At 38.5% G+C, this 14,584-nt stretch overlaps 1 protein-coding gene across 16 annotated transcripts in view; it reads left to right on the top strand.

The window, feature by feature from the left end:
- SGIP1 (SH3GL interacting endocytic adaptor 1) overlaps nucleotides 1–14,584 on the top strand; it is a 148,360-nt gene that overhangs the window by 87,264 nt on the left and 46,512 nt on the right. For 11 of the 16 annotated variants that reach the window (XM_081867166.1, XM_081867168.1, XM_081867167.1 and 8 more), the window contains 4 exons: nucleotides 2,403–2,858; nucleotides 7,061–7,185; nucleotides 8,334–8,460; nucleotides 14,040–14,099. In XM_081867166.1, the coding sequence (XP_081723292.1) occupies nucleotides 2,403–2,858; nucleotides 7,061–7,185; nucleotides 8,334–8,460; nucleotides 14,040–14,099 (768 nt within the window). The remainder of the gene's footprint in view (nucleotides 1–2,402; nucleotides 2,859–7,060; nucleotides 7,186–8,333; nucleotides 8,461–14,039; nucleotides 14,100–14,584) is intronic. The other 5 variants (XM_081867163.1, XM_081867156.1, XM_081867160.1 and 2 more) reach the window with 3 other exon arrangements.

A 14,584-nucleotide genomic window follows, 5' to 3' on the forward strand; every position in this document is an offset into this window, starting at 1 on the left:
TCTTCAACTGTCTATAACTTTTGAATTACAAATTGTGTCCTCTGCAATTCCCAACTTCCAACCCTGTATCTATGCTGGGTGAATATAACGCAAATGAAATGCACATCCATGTGTGATCATTTATTCCCCAGATTAACTTACTGTGGATTTTATGTGAATCACGAACAGATCCAAAAAGAAAATAGGATTTTTTTCCCTACCAGCAAACCTTACATTAATTGGTAAAATAGTTTTCTACATGACAATATGACATGAAATGTAATTTTCCCATACTCCTTTTACATTGAATTTACAGATAAAGGTTCAACATACAGTTTTGCAGAATCAAAGCAGCATGCAGCATTTGTGGACCAAAGAGATGACTGGAAAGTCATATGCATAGACATGACAACCTGCTCATTCAGTGGTTCTAGGACAATGGAAAGAATGGATATTCTATATATTCTATGGGGAAAATGCATCTCTATGTTCACACAAGCATTCTCATTATGTGTGCATAGTATGGGGTTAGAATGGCAAAACTGTGAAAAAAATCATTCTGAAATGCCTGCTGACTTCAGTGGGCCTTTAGTTCACTTAACGTTTTTTTAATAGGATCCAGTGAGACCTAATCACAGGACAGAATGTGTACTTTAAGCATAGAAGAGAAGTGGAAGTTTCGAGATCATACCTAGTTCTTTTAGAACAAGAGTGGTAATTTTCAGATGCTCCAAAATGCAACAGAGCTTATAATACACTCTTTATATATCCTTCATATAGCTCTTTTTTTTTTTGGTCTACAAATTGCCTTCCAGCCATGGAGGAGAGGAAAAAATGCCAAATCAGTTTCCTTTCCATTAAGAAGGCACTCCATTTGCCCAGAAATTACAGATAATAATGAATGTTCAAGTTACAGATAGGTAGCCGTGTTGGTCTGCCATAGTCAAAACAAAATAAAAAAATTCCTTCCAGTAGCACCTTAAAGACCAACTAAGATAGTTCTTGGTATGAGCTTTCGTGTGCATGCACACTTCTTCAGATACACTGAAACAGAAGTCACCAGACCCTTCTATATAGTGAGAAGGTGGGGAGGGGTATTACTCAGAAGGGTGGTGGGAATGGGTGATTGGCAGACAGCTGTGATGAGCCTGTTGACGACTCTTAACGACTGCAATAGGTCTTACAGGAAAAAGCAAGGGGTGAGAAGGTGAAAAATGGCTTTGTCATGTATAATGAGATAAGAATCCAATGTCTTTGTTCAGACCAGGTCTCTCCATGGTTTTAAGTTTGGTAATAAGTTGCAGTTCAGCAGCTTCTCTTTCCAGTCTATTTCTGAAATTCCTTTGTAATAGAACAGCTACTTTGAGATCTTGTATAGAATGTCCTGGGAGATTGAAATGTTCTCCTACTGGTTTCTCTGTCTTGTGATTCCTGAACACTTCAATCTCCCAGGACATTCTATACAAGATCTCAAAGTAGCTGTTCTTATCTCATTATACATATATATATCTCATAGCTGGATTCTTATCTCATTATACATGAGATATATATATGTATAATGAGATAAGAACAGCTACTTTGAGATCTTGTCTGAACAAAGACATTGGATTCTTATCTCATTATACATGACAAAGCCATTTTTCACCTTCTCACCCCTTGCTTTTTCCTGTAAGACCTATTGCAGTCGTTAAGAGTCGTCAACAGGCTCATCACAGCTATCTGCCAATCACCCATTCCCACCACCCTTCTGAGTAATACCCCTCCCCACCTTCTCACTATATAGAAGGGTCTGGTGACTTCTGTTTCAGTGTATCTGAAGAAGTGTGCATGCACACGAAAGCTCATACCAAGAACTAACTTAGTTGGTCTTTAAGGTGCTACTGGAAGGAATTTTTTTATTTTGTAATGAATGTTCAACTCAAGAATAGAGCCCTTTGATCATCTATATTCTCATTGGTCATGCTAAAATAATCCCACAGTGTATACTGCACAGCACAAATATACTTATCTACATGCACGTCATCATGCTTGAATTTCAAATTATGTACTTTACCATTTTGTTACTAATAAAGGCACTCTGTTGGCTTTTCCCTAGCAAGCAGTTTTCCTAGATAGCAATAGCTCCATTTGGGTATATTGGTATGAACGAGATACATAGTAGACAGCATATTTACATGCAGGTCAACATAGAGCACACTTTAATATTTGTGTGTGTGTGTTTGTGTATTTATATATCACACCCTATTATGTAGATATTTGTGTACATGAATTATGTTCCTAGTAGCACCTTAAAATGCGTTATGAAAATGTCTGTGCTAGAATGTAGCTGATTTTAAAAGCCCCATACTTACGTAGAACGTTAGTACAACTTAGCATCTGTACAAGTTGATGTTAAAGTTTAAAATCAACTACTTTGACCACAGGAAATGACCAGACAGCAACAGAGGTCAAAAGTGACAAACTACCATCAATCAATGACTTGGATACCATTTTTGGCCCAGTATTATCCCCCAAGTCTGTTGCTGCTGACGCGGAGGATAAGTGGATCAGTTTTTCTGATCAGTCCCCGGAAAACGTAACTCCAGAGGTGACTTCACGGGAGAAGGTGGTGTCCCCACCTGTGGCATCAGAAACCCCAGATGAGCCTCCAGAGGCTGAAACCTCTCGCAGTGTTCCATCTCCACTCAATTTAGAAGAGGTTCAGAAGAAAGTTTCTGAGCAGACCCACGTTAAAGATGATAACTTAGCACCAGCAGCATCTCCTAAAGATTTTGGGGTGGGACAGAGAGCAACGCCACCTCCCCCTCCACCGCCTACCTACAGAACAGTGGTGTCATCACCCGGACCCAGCTCTGGCGGTGGCACAGGAAGCACCAGTGGTATGTCTAAACAGCTTTGAGTGTGCTTCAATGTGGCCATGAATGCTGCCGTGTGAACACAAAACCTTTTTAGCTACTCTTAGTTGGTTGGCTTTTAAGCATCAGTCATTGTTTGATTGTACTGTGCCCCGTGGCTTCTTTATTTTCTTTTTATTCTGTGCTCTCGTGGTCCAATTTAACCTTGAACCCTTGATACTGTGTGTTCTTTCCCTGCCACTGCTGAATGTCTGGTGTTTACAGGAGAGCGTTATGTCTTTAATACCAGACATAGTTGGAAAAGCTATTACCTTAAGAGTTTAAGGTGAATTTATAAAACTTCCTAAGCTACAAAGCAACTAGTTAAAACTCTTGTCCTCTCCCATTGTACAACCATGCTTAGCTTCTGCCCCTCAAGGAATGGGCAACTCCTCGTTTTTCTCCATAAGGAAGTGATGATCAAAGATACTCCTTTTGCTAAGGAACTTCAGAATCTTCTTGACCTTCCTCAGAAAACCAGTGAAGCTTTTAATAGGCTTTCTTCTTACCCTTCCAATTTAGAGCTGGGTACAATCTATGAACAATATGATGGAAATACTGTATCATAACTAGGAAGGATCTCTTGCTTGCCTATCAAACATTTATTCTGCCAATTCATGGAGCTATCTACAGCTACTGGCCATGATATCTATATTCGGCCTCCACTGTTGGAGGCAGGATGCATCTGAAAACTAGTTGTTTAGGAACACAAGTCAGAAGAGTGCTGATGCGCTCAGGTCCTGGGTTTAGGATTGGACTAGATAGGCCTTAGGCCTGATCCACCAGGCTCTTCTCCTGTTCTTCACTACAGATTAAAAACCATAAAGTTAATCTGGAATTTTCCATCGATGTTTTGTAAAGGTCGTACCCACACAATACAATTAATGCAGATTCAAGGCACATGGATTCCTCCAAAGAATCCTGGGAACTATAGTTTGTTATGGGTGTTATGTCTTCCCCCATTGCAGGTAGGAAAAAAGATTTCATAGTGACAGGAAGAAGTAGAGGTTAAGGGTTCTATTTTCCCCCTTCCTACCACAAAAGTATAGAGGATATGACATCATGGAATCCCCTGTCTGTGACTATCTAGCAAACATGCTGCACATCCTCCCACACACCTTAGGGCTGCAGTCCTATACAAACTTACCTGAAAGTAAATGCCATTGTACTTGAGATGATTTACTTCTGGGGAGATGTGAATAGACGTGCATAATAAGTAACTAAGCTTTAAATGTGAGTGTGGGTGAGGAATTAGCAGAAAAAGCAACAGTAATTGTTTCATGACAACCTTGGGTTCCTACACAAGATATGCAAGTGTGAAAGAGAGTCTTTGCATTGTCTACTGTGCATGCAGCTCTCTGAGAGCCACTGGGGGCAAGAGAGGTCATTTGGTAGCCCTTAGGCAGAGAACTTTTCATAAATCCACTTAAGGAGAAAAGGATACCTAGAATGATCTAGGCATGCTTGCATACATGCACCATTTCTTTCCCAGGCCTCAATCCCTACCTAACTTCAAAACCTACATGATGTAGTTCTGGTTTGGAGGAGTTTCAGTTGGTGCATGCTTCTTAAGATAGGTACTCAAGCAAGTTGCTGAAAGTGGGAGAGCTTTCTCTGTGTGCGCTCTCACTAGAGCTGGTCTGTATATGGAAGATTATTTCCAAGTGTGGACAGCTGTCTTTAATATTCTGCATATTTTAGGCAGATGCAAGGCCCGCTAAGAATAATGAGTCCCCATACTGGGCTAGTATGAAGATTTATGCAACTTGTTTTCTCAACTCTTTAGCAGAGCTCCAACAGGAAGCTGATCAGATTCGCTTAATAACTTATAAGAAAGGTTTTAATTATCACCAAAACTACAACTTGATTGGACTTTAGTTTCAAAACAGAGTCTTTTCCATGGCTAACAGATTCAAGATTAGCAAACTAAATGAATTTTAATTGAATTTATTCTTGATATGAAATGCCATGGATGTAGAAAACATTGAAACCTACCTAGGTCTGATGCTGAAATGGAAGAAGATTACTTTTAGCGTAGCTGCAATTGCAGCAATATAATGAAACCATATTTGTTTTAACTATAGTGATTTCTATCTGCATATATATATATATATATATATGAGATATCTGCTGATTTTGTTACAAGGTGTTGTAAAGGTTTCATTTTTTAACATCTAGATGTAAAACTCTAATGTTGTTCCTGTAGTAAGAGGTCCTCTTTTAGTTGATCACCGAGGTGACAGATGGGTTCTTACAAAACTTCCATCTGTTTCACTGAAGTTTCATAGGACACAAATCTGGTAGCTCTATGACACTGGATCACACATGCTGCCATAATTTGTTTTTCAGTAATCTGGGATTAATATTTGTGTAGTGCATGTTTAGCATAATTGGGGTTTTATGTTGTTTTAATGAGGAGGGGAAATAGTGGTTTGAGTGCACAGAACTTGGTACTTGGCACTGGAGTTTTACATGCACCAATAAATACAAAAAAATATTTTAAATGGTCAAGGCTTTTCCAAGAATTTACCTTAAGCAAGGAAGTGTTTAGGGCATGCTTAGCAAATGCAGCATCATTACATAATCATCTAGCCTTATATTTTTAAAGCTCCATCAATCATCTTCTGATAGCTGTGTGTTTTGTGTGCGTGTTCCATTGACTGCATGAAGCATGTAATGCAGCCAGTGCTTACGATCAACACTGTAATGCTGATATGATAAAACCAACCCATACACAACTTGGATGTTAAATATCTTGTTTCACTTTTAAAGGACTGACTGACTTAGGAATTGGTAGGTCTGTTGAATGTGGAATATATTCCCCTTCCTTTTTCTATTTGGAATATGGCTTTGCCTTTTACAGTTCACAAATACCTGCCATTTTAACCTTGGGAGGAAGGAGGGACATGTACAAAATGTCACACACCAGAATGGCCCAATAAAGAAGGGGTGTTAATGGGGAGGGGGTTTGCTACCTTTAGCAGCATGAGAGCCACGGCAGCATAGCTCCTTCCTGTGTCACTCAGTAACATCTGTCATATGTGCACAGTATGTACAAGGAGCCCGTGCTGTGAGTCCTTCCCATGCTACTATTATTCCAACTTCCAGGAAGAATAATGCTAGAATGGGAAGAAGACACAGCAGGAATTCCTCCTGTGACAGCAGACTTTTGATGTTTCCAAGCAGGTGCAAAGGAGCAGCGCTGTTGTAGCTTAGATGCCACTGAAGGTAACCTGGGCTCTTATTCAGTCGTTTTCTATTGTTATCTCCTACTCTTAAGTTTAGAAAACATTTATCCTATTTTGGCATAGTAAATTATATAAGTTGCTATGGAATTGCTGAACTGTGTTTTGATACGTATCAATAACTATTAAACTGCCATTTAAATAACCTTCCCTTTTGTAGTTTAACCTCCTTTGTTGTTCAGTAGTCATCAATGATGATATGAAAAAACCATTATACACTTTGGAAGAGAGATTATTTTTCAATTTCTTAAATATCTGCATTTTATTCCAAGTCGTTGTAACATCAGTCTTTTCACTATTCTAGTGTTCTTAGCTATTCTCTTATTTGCTAGCATCTTACAGTTACAATCACATGAAAATAATTGTGCAAGGCTTGTCTCTTTGTACACCATTGTTCCCTAAGAATAAATGGGTATTCTATTGTTACATCATTGCGTTCTGTTGCAGCACCACTTACGTTTGCATAACAAGAACACATTATGCTTTTATTGCAAGAGCATAATAAGGAATGGGTAAGTTTCAGGAATACCCCCAAAAAACTTCAATCTTTTGGTATTTTTAGACATCACTTTTTCATCTAAAGTGGGTTCACTTCACCAAGTGCTGCTTCCTCATGTAAGTTAAAGAAGTTTATGTAGGAGCAGTGTGTTAACTGTAGTCACAATATCGTCATTGCCAAGAGCATGTGAAACTTCCATTGGCATAATAGCAGGAAAATAAGCTTTTCTGTTTTATTGTGACTTCACAACTTTCTGATCTTATCCAATTCCCATCTACATATATGAATTGTCTTGTTATGCAACAGCTGCCAGCCTAAGTCAAAAGCTGTTTGGGCAAATGTTTGCTTGATGGTCTGCTATGTGTTGGTTTTTTTTATAAAGGTGGGTAAGAACTACAGTAAGGACAGCTCAACACCATATTTATAGTGTGCGTTTATTTCAGGTTCATCATCTCCTGCTCGACCTGCAACCCCGTTGGCATCCTGCAGCAGCCCTACTCCCCCGCCTCCTCCACCTAGACCCCCATCTCGTCCAAAATTGCCTCCAGGGAAGCCTGGAGTTGATGTGGTAGGTTTAGCTTCTTCAAAATTACTAATTAAATTGAGACAACATAACTTCAGCTCACCGTCGTACAGACAAATAGAGATGAACAAAGAATTCTTAATAAACAAATGACTTCTGCCATGTCCCTAACTAGTGTCTGATTTCCTCCATTATTTGAAACCAAGAGAATGGAATAATCTCTGTTGATGACGGTAAATAGGCAGATTATTATGGAAAGTCCACATTTGAAATTGCAGGCTAGTTTTGTTGGTCATGCCACAAACAAGTCAGAATTATTACACCTGTGTAGGAATATGCATTTGCTTTAGCAAGAACATCTCTAAAATGTCAAGAAAGGTCAAGAAAGCTGCTATGCCCCAGTTAAATTGAAATTGTCTGACACTAGTGATGACATGTATCTTTTCACATTTTCTGAAACACTTGGACTTGTACATACATAAGCACACCAAAGGGATGCTTCAATTTTTACTATTCTGACATGAAAAGCACTTCTTTGTCAGAAAAAGTGTACATATTTGTTCCTGTCATGTGACAGATGTGCATATACTTTCCACTATGTATAAACACAATCTTGGGAAGTCACAGCCAACTATGAATTCCAAGTACACATTCACAAAGTGAAAGAAACTCATTTACCATGACCATCCATGACCATCCACATGCTCTTTTCATATCTGTTCCTATGTAGCCATCCTTGCTATATAAGAAAGAGTGTAGTGTTTGGAACAACTCTGTATGAAAAGTAATCCATCATTGTGGATTCCATTAGTGAAACAACCCAGTGATTTTATTGTGGACCATTGTTTAATTTTGCACCTGTGAACTGTTTCTTGTGCACCATAGTTTTTGCAGTTTCAGATGCATTCCCCAAACGTTACATTCTGCAGCATGTTTCTCATCTGCACTACAAATATAGATCACGTGCATTAGAGAACTCAGTAAAACTTTTGGCTACACAATTGGGCTAGTAAAAAATAAATAGCAGCTGAGAAATCAATGGATCTGTAAATCCACTCAGTGTGAATGGATTAATTCTGGGTGTTCCAGGGGCCTTAGAAGATAGCAGTTGTGCAGTTGTGAGTATTCTTGCTTGAGTTCATGTTCAGGAATGCACTGTGTGTATCTTTAATCTTGTTTGTGTTTGTCTACAGTCCAGACCTTTTAGCCCTCCGGTTCACTCTTCCAGCCCTCCTCCGATAGCACCTTTAGCACGTGCTGAAAGCACCTCTTCCATATCGTCCACCAATTCCTTGAGTGCAGCTACTACTCCAACAATTGGTAACGAAAAGCTTTTCTTTGTTTGAAGAATAGTTTCCATGAGTGGAATGGCTTGAATATTTTAATTTCTGAAACCCTTTATTTGGTTTATATTTTCCTTTGTTTTCGTTGTCATGGTCATGTTATGTTAAAGCACTTTTTAATGTAAATGAGAATTGCACTCTTGATTAACTGTAGACTGCTGCAACTGCAATGTATATTTGTGTATAAAATAGCAGGGACCTGAAGGGATGCATAGGCTCCCTTTATTCCCTAAACTGTGCCTTCCCCCAATAATGTCCTAAATTCCGCTAAGATGACGAAGCAGTTTTCATTGGGTGTAGGAGACTTTCCAAGGGGAGATCAGAAAAGTGGAAAGAATGGAGCTCATCTGCTGGCAGGTTTTCTATGCTGAAAAGTTATTCTGCCTACAAACCAAACTGCTTTTTGAATTGGAGGAGGGAAACTCTAAACAGTAGTTTAGGATTCAATGCAGCATTTCCTGGAAGTCTCTTAGAAGCCAGTGGAGATGTGGAACAGTCATGTTTCCCTTTGAATTCTGACCACTATAGATACAAAATGTTTTACAGTACTGTCTCGCAATTTGGCAATAATATAAATCATTGTTAGATTAGTTAGCTGTAGCAAAACTAGATAAATGCAATAAAAATGAATAAAGTTTAACACAAAGTTTATCTTAGTAAGGAGAAATAGGAAAGGATAGCAGGAGCAGAAAGTATACTCTAGAACCAGATATTATTAAAAAGTAATGTTACAAACCAATTGTATTTGCTTCTTGGATTGCAGAAACGGTACACATGAAAAATTTCAAAAAGTTCTAAACTTTTTCAAATCCAGTTTCATAGAAATTTGAAAATATGGAAAGTTGTACTGAAAATGTGTTTTTTTCTTCTTAAGCTGAGGTTAGATTACACTTGTCAAAAGTGATAAATGTTCTGTGGCTGGCAACACCTGGATGTTGATGCTTTTCATTTTTTGCTTCATTCTCTGGTCTTCCTTTCTGCTCCCTGCTCCACTTCCTTCTCAGACAAACATATATTTGAATTCTCTTTGTCATTCTTTATTTCATTTACAATACTCTTCATCTTCTTTACACCTTAAAACCACCTTCTTCTCTCTGCTATAGTTCTTTTGTGCTGCAGACTCCTGGTTTTCCTTTCTGACCTGCGTCTCTTTTCATCAACGCTTCTGCTCTTCTACAGACCATCTCTGTCACCTTCAGTTCTCATTGTATGCCAGGTTGTTTTCTTTTATTGGTTTTCCCTTCTTTTACATCCCTTTGGACCCGTTCTGCTATTAGTCTAAACTTTCTTTCTGTAGTGTTCCTGCTGTGTGCCTCTTAACCTCAATTTTTTTATCAAGCATTTTCTAATCTGTGTAGATGAGAACAGGCACTTGAGCTGCTGTTCAAATTGTCTTTCTGACTATTCTGAATGAACTCAGAATGGCAACAAATTGGATATTCCAAGAAAGGGGAAAAAAATCAAAAATCTGAATGAGCTGAAATGGATATATTTTGTCTTCATTTGAGTAATAGCCATTGAGCATACTACTGACTTCCCATACTAGTGGTGTTTAGTCTTCACTCAGTCATAGTAATTCATACATACTTGTTTTGCTTATTAGAAAATGAAGATGCTGTCAACTGGGGCATATATTCAAGCCTCCAGTGATAATTTGTTAAATGCTGAACCTGGTTTGAAGTGCTTTCAGCTTTAGTTTGTCTTTTTGAAAAACCGTTCACTCTTGTTTCTTTCTGCCTATTGTGTGTGAAATGGAAGTGTGTGGGGGAGAGTGCTTAATGCAATTTTCTGACTTCATGTTTCCCTTTTCGTACCTACCGGTATGTCCTTTGTTTCTGCTTGCTGTTGGTCAGTGCAATGACCAGGGTGATATAAATGCACATCAGTCAAAGTACTGAATAGCATTTCAAATACCTAACTAACAATATCGTATTATCAACTAAGAGGCTGTGTCATCAGTGGCTCAACTCCTTGTATGTGAAGTATTATGTTCCATGGGGTGGTGTAAATTGTCTGAAACTGATGTCGATCAGTAGTTTTTATGACACACTGTTGTGTGTTCTTATCAGTAACTGTGTTTCAGAACATAAGGTTCCAATGGAATCAAGCCCAACTGATTTGTGAAAAGGGCTACTTTTAAGTTGAAACGTTAGCCTAGGTTTTGTGCAGGTAAAACAGGTGATGGGGAGGAAAACACAATTTTCTGTTGAAATAATAATTTCCCCCCTATATAAGCATGAACATGATGACTCTGTCACTATGGACATTTTCATTAATGGAAGTTCCTCTAGATAAATTTTGTTGCTTTTAAAAGAAATAACCAATGATCCATAGAGACCATTGCTGGTTTCTGTTTGATTTTAGGATAACAATTGTGAAAGTCAAGGTGAATTAGAGTCAGGATTATTCTGTTGTTATTCAACATGATTCCACAAATCTAGATAGCCTTCAGATTGATATTCATAGATGTGGTAACTACAAAAAATGTCGAAACATTTATTTATTTTAAAACATAATATTTATATTATGCCTATTGTAAAGTTACATGTCTTTTCTAAAGCTGCCAGTACATCCAACTTGTAAATACAATATTGGAAAAATCTGATGACAGTTCAAATATAAACAACCATTAAAATAGCCATCAAAGCAGTATCAAACAAGGGTTGCCTGAAAAGAAAGGCTTTATATAATCTTTCTAAAAGCCTGTGCTTATGAGCTCCAGCAGATATTCTTTAAGTTTTTTTTTCAGTGGATGGAAGGAACCAGTTACTCAATAGCCAAGGACATCTTTCAAACACAACTGTTTAAAAGTGCTATAGATTACCCCCAAAGCCTTATATTTAACCTAAACTTTAGAAGCAATGTGAATGTGCAGTTGTGATAGGGTAGTACATAGTCCAAGTTTTAGGTGGCAGCACACTTAAAACGTTACAAGCTTTGAAGGCCACATGCTTTTGACTAACCATTCAAGAACACGAGTAGGCCTTTGATTCATAGTCTTGACATGAACATGATTCATTCGCCATATATGATTTTTAGAGAAATTGCTGTTACATTTAAGTTGATTGAGTAATCAGGCATTTTATTAAAATCATCTAAGTGGCCTTTTTTACAGATGGCCTTGGAGATTTCACCACCCTTGTTGGGGTGAAGAGAAGCTTTAATACAAAACGATTGAGAAAACAGCTGAAATTGCTAATAAGGAGTTCCTGGTTTGTATTGTACATCCCAGCTATTTTTAGTTATTGTGGATTTGTTCATAGGGACTAGCCTGAGCATTCTTTATGCTGGCAATATGAAGGTCTTGACATGAGCACTATAGTTAGACTTCCCACTGACTGGCCTGATTTGCTTGCCACGCAAAGCTAAATCAAGGCTTAGTGTGAGTACATGGGTTCCCAGAGAGGAGCTTGCAGCTGCTTTGCTGTTCCTGAGTTCTTTTTGCTGCCACATAACCCTGATCTAAGCCAAAGCTTAGCACATTGTTCAAACCTGGGCATCATGGTTATGGTCCCTAGACTAACCACAACTAACCCTTGGTTACAGCTCATAGCTAGTCTGGAGACAGCCTGATCTTAAGTCCAGGCGCAGAAGACATGCTAAGCTTAAACTTGGTTTAGCTCAGCATAGCACATTAGCAAAAAAGACCAGGGAGCAGCAAAGCAGCTGCAAGCTCCTTTCTAGGAGCTCATACATTCATGCTAAGCCATTGTTTGGTTTAATGCTATGTGCAAGCCTGTTCACTTTCGCAGCTTATAAAAAGGGGCTGCTTGGTTTATGCATCCCTTTTTTTTAGAAATCTGAAATTAGGATTCGCTTCTAGAGATAGCCAAGGAAATAGTCATACTCTTAGACAAGACAAACTATTTCTGGAGTGTTTTCTTGAATGTGTTAAACACAGACACAATTTTACATTAATATTAGATCAACTTGTTTTGTCCTTTGATATTGTTGGGTGTCTGTGTCTCTGTGGGGAGAATTGTATTCACTGTAGTAAAATAAAAGGAAATCTTTGTTAAATGCTCAAATTCTGTGTTCTCCTCAATGCTCTCCCTGAGTAGGGACGGAGGGAAGGACCGTATTCCCCACAGGTACCTTAATTTTAAAAATCTCCCTTTAGTTTTCCATATTGTGAGAATATATAGGTAGCTTCCAGAATTTATTGGCTTCTGGAACAAAATAATGAGAATTTTTTCATCTACTCCTTGAAAATAGGAATGCATGTTTATTGGCAACAGAGAAAGCTCCACCTGTCCCAAATAGGCAATTGTCAGATCATGTGTTGGATGAGACTGGATTGTGCCAATCTGCTCTTGTGGCCCATGACAAATAATGCAGTAAATTATGCTTAATATGCTGAATGGCTTGGCATGTAAAAAGCTTCCAGCTCAAGGCAAAAGCATGGCAGGCCTTTACCATGGAGAGGGAATAGCAATTCCTGTGGGGCACACAGAGCTCAAGTTCTAATGCAATTTCAGACCTATTGAGCCAGGGCTAGTTTGAGTCCTTGGTTCATATCCTAAACCATGGGATTCAAAAAATTGTTCTAAAGATCTGGCCTTTGTATTTTTCCCTGTTTCAGAGAACAATGATTATGGGTTACAGTGATACTATTAGACTTGAACAGGTTAGCAGAGTAAAAAAATATGGGAGGCCATTAGCAAGAAGCAATGGGTCCCAGTTATAGCAAACTCCATTTGAGTTCAGCATTGGGAAATACCACTTGATTGTAGGAATGGTTGGACAGTGGAACACAATTGGTTTTTTTAGAGGATTTTAGCAGGAGTAAATGACCCTTTGCCAGGTATGCTTTGAGTGTAGGGAACTTTTCCTTGTTGCAGTAGCCCCTTTTAAATTCTGTGGATCTAAGACAAGAGTAGTCAACATGATGCCCTCCAGATGTTGCTGGCCTCCAGCTCCCATCAGCCCTAGCCAGCATGGTCAACAGTCAGAAATGGTGGAAGTTGTAGTCCAGCAACATCCAGAGAACACAGGTCCTCCATCCCTGGGCTACAGTCACACTTCAGCAATTAGAGTTTCTTCAGCACTCCTAAACTGACTACTCCTGATTTAAGACATGGAAGGGTTTGGACACTCATTATAAAATTCTACATGAAGAGTAAGGTACACAAGATACACATCTACTTAGAAGTAAGCCTTATTGAGTTCAAAATGACTTACTCCCAGTAAGCGTCCCTACGCTTATGGCCTAAGTAGCTCATAAGAAGCACAATTTCTCAGCCTTTTTGGCTTCCCTGTGTGTAGCTCTTTCAGTCTCTAAAGGTTATCCCATATATGGAGAGTTTGTCTGAGGAAATATGACACAAAATTATTTCATTTACTATTTGTCTTTTTTTGTATTTGTTTTTGGGTTCTTGTGGTGGTTGTTGCATATGATTTTGATAATAAAAAGAGATGTGTCCACCATTTCTATGTCTATGATCTTTTTTTCATTGTAATGTTTGTGGTTTGGTTGATAAACAGCTACTTGATTTTCATTTGGAATTTGTGTTTTCATTGTTTTTCTTTTACATTTCTTTTGCTCATGGGTTTCAGAAGATGATGCTTATGTTGACAAACTGCTCACGTTTGAAAGGCATTGTGAAACTCCTGCAGGTACTGTACTAGCAGAGTGGTTTCAAGAAATCTGGATTTAAAATCCTAGCCATTGCCATCTGAATGCTTCCTTCACTGCCACCCTCACCACCATGAGTGTCAAGTGCATACAAATATATACTGTACTTATATGTAAAAGAGAGGAACTCATGCCAAACTCAGAAATGCAGCATATAGCATGCCAGTTTCCCAATGGCAAGAGTTTTGGAGAGGTGATAGATTTTTGACTTGTGGTTCTTTTTTATGTAATGTATAATGCTACCACTCAAGAGCAGGTCTTTCCCATATGTATATTCTGTCAACCCAGCTCTTCCTTCATTTTACAAGGCCAGATGTGCTTAGCTTCAGCAGTAGTATTTCCTTAGGTGTTTTTAGTTTGTTTTACATGTACCCTGGGCTCTTTAAAATATTGTGAGTCAAAGTAACTGGTAATTTTTGACTAGGAGAGAGAGAAGGGTAGCTTTAAATGTTAATTTATTGGTTCA

Source organism: Podarcis erhardii (genome assembly GCF_964252035.2).
Source record: "Podarcis erhardii genome assembly, chromosome: 6".
Classification (NCBI taxonomy): Eukaryota; Metazoa; Chordata; class Lepidosauria; order Squamata; family Lacertidae; genus Podarcis; species Podarcis erhardii.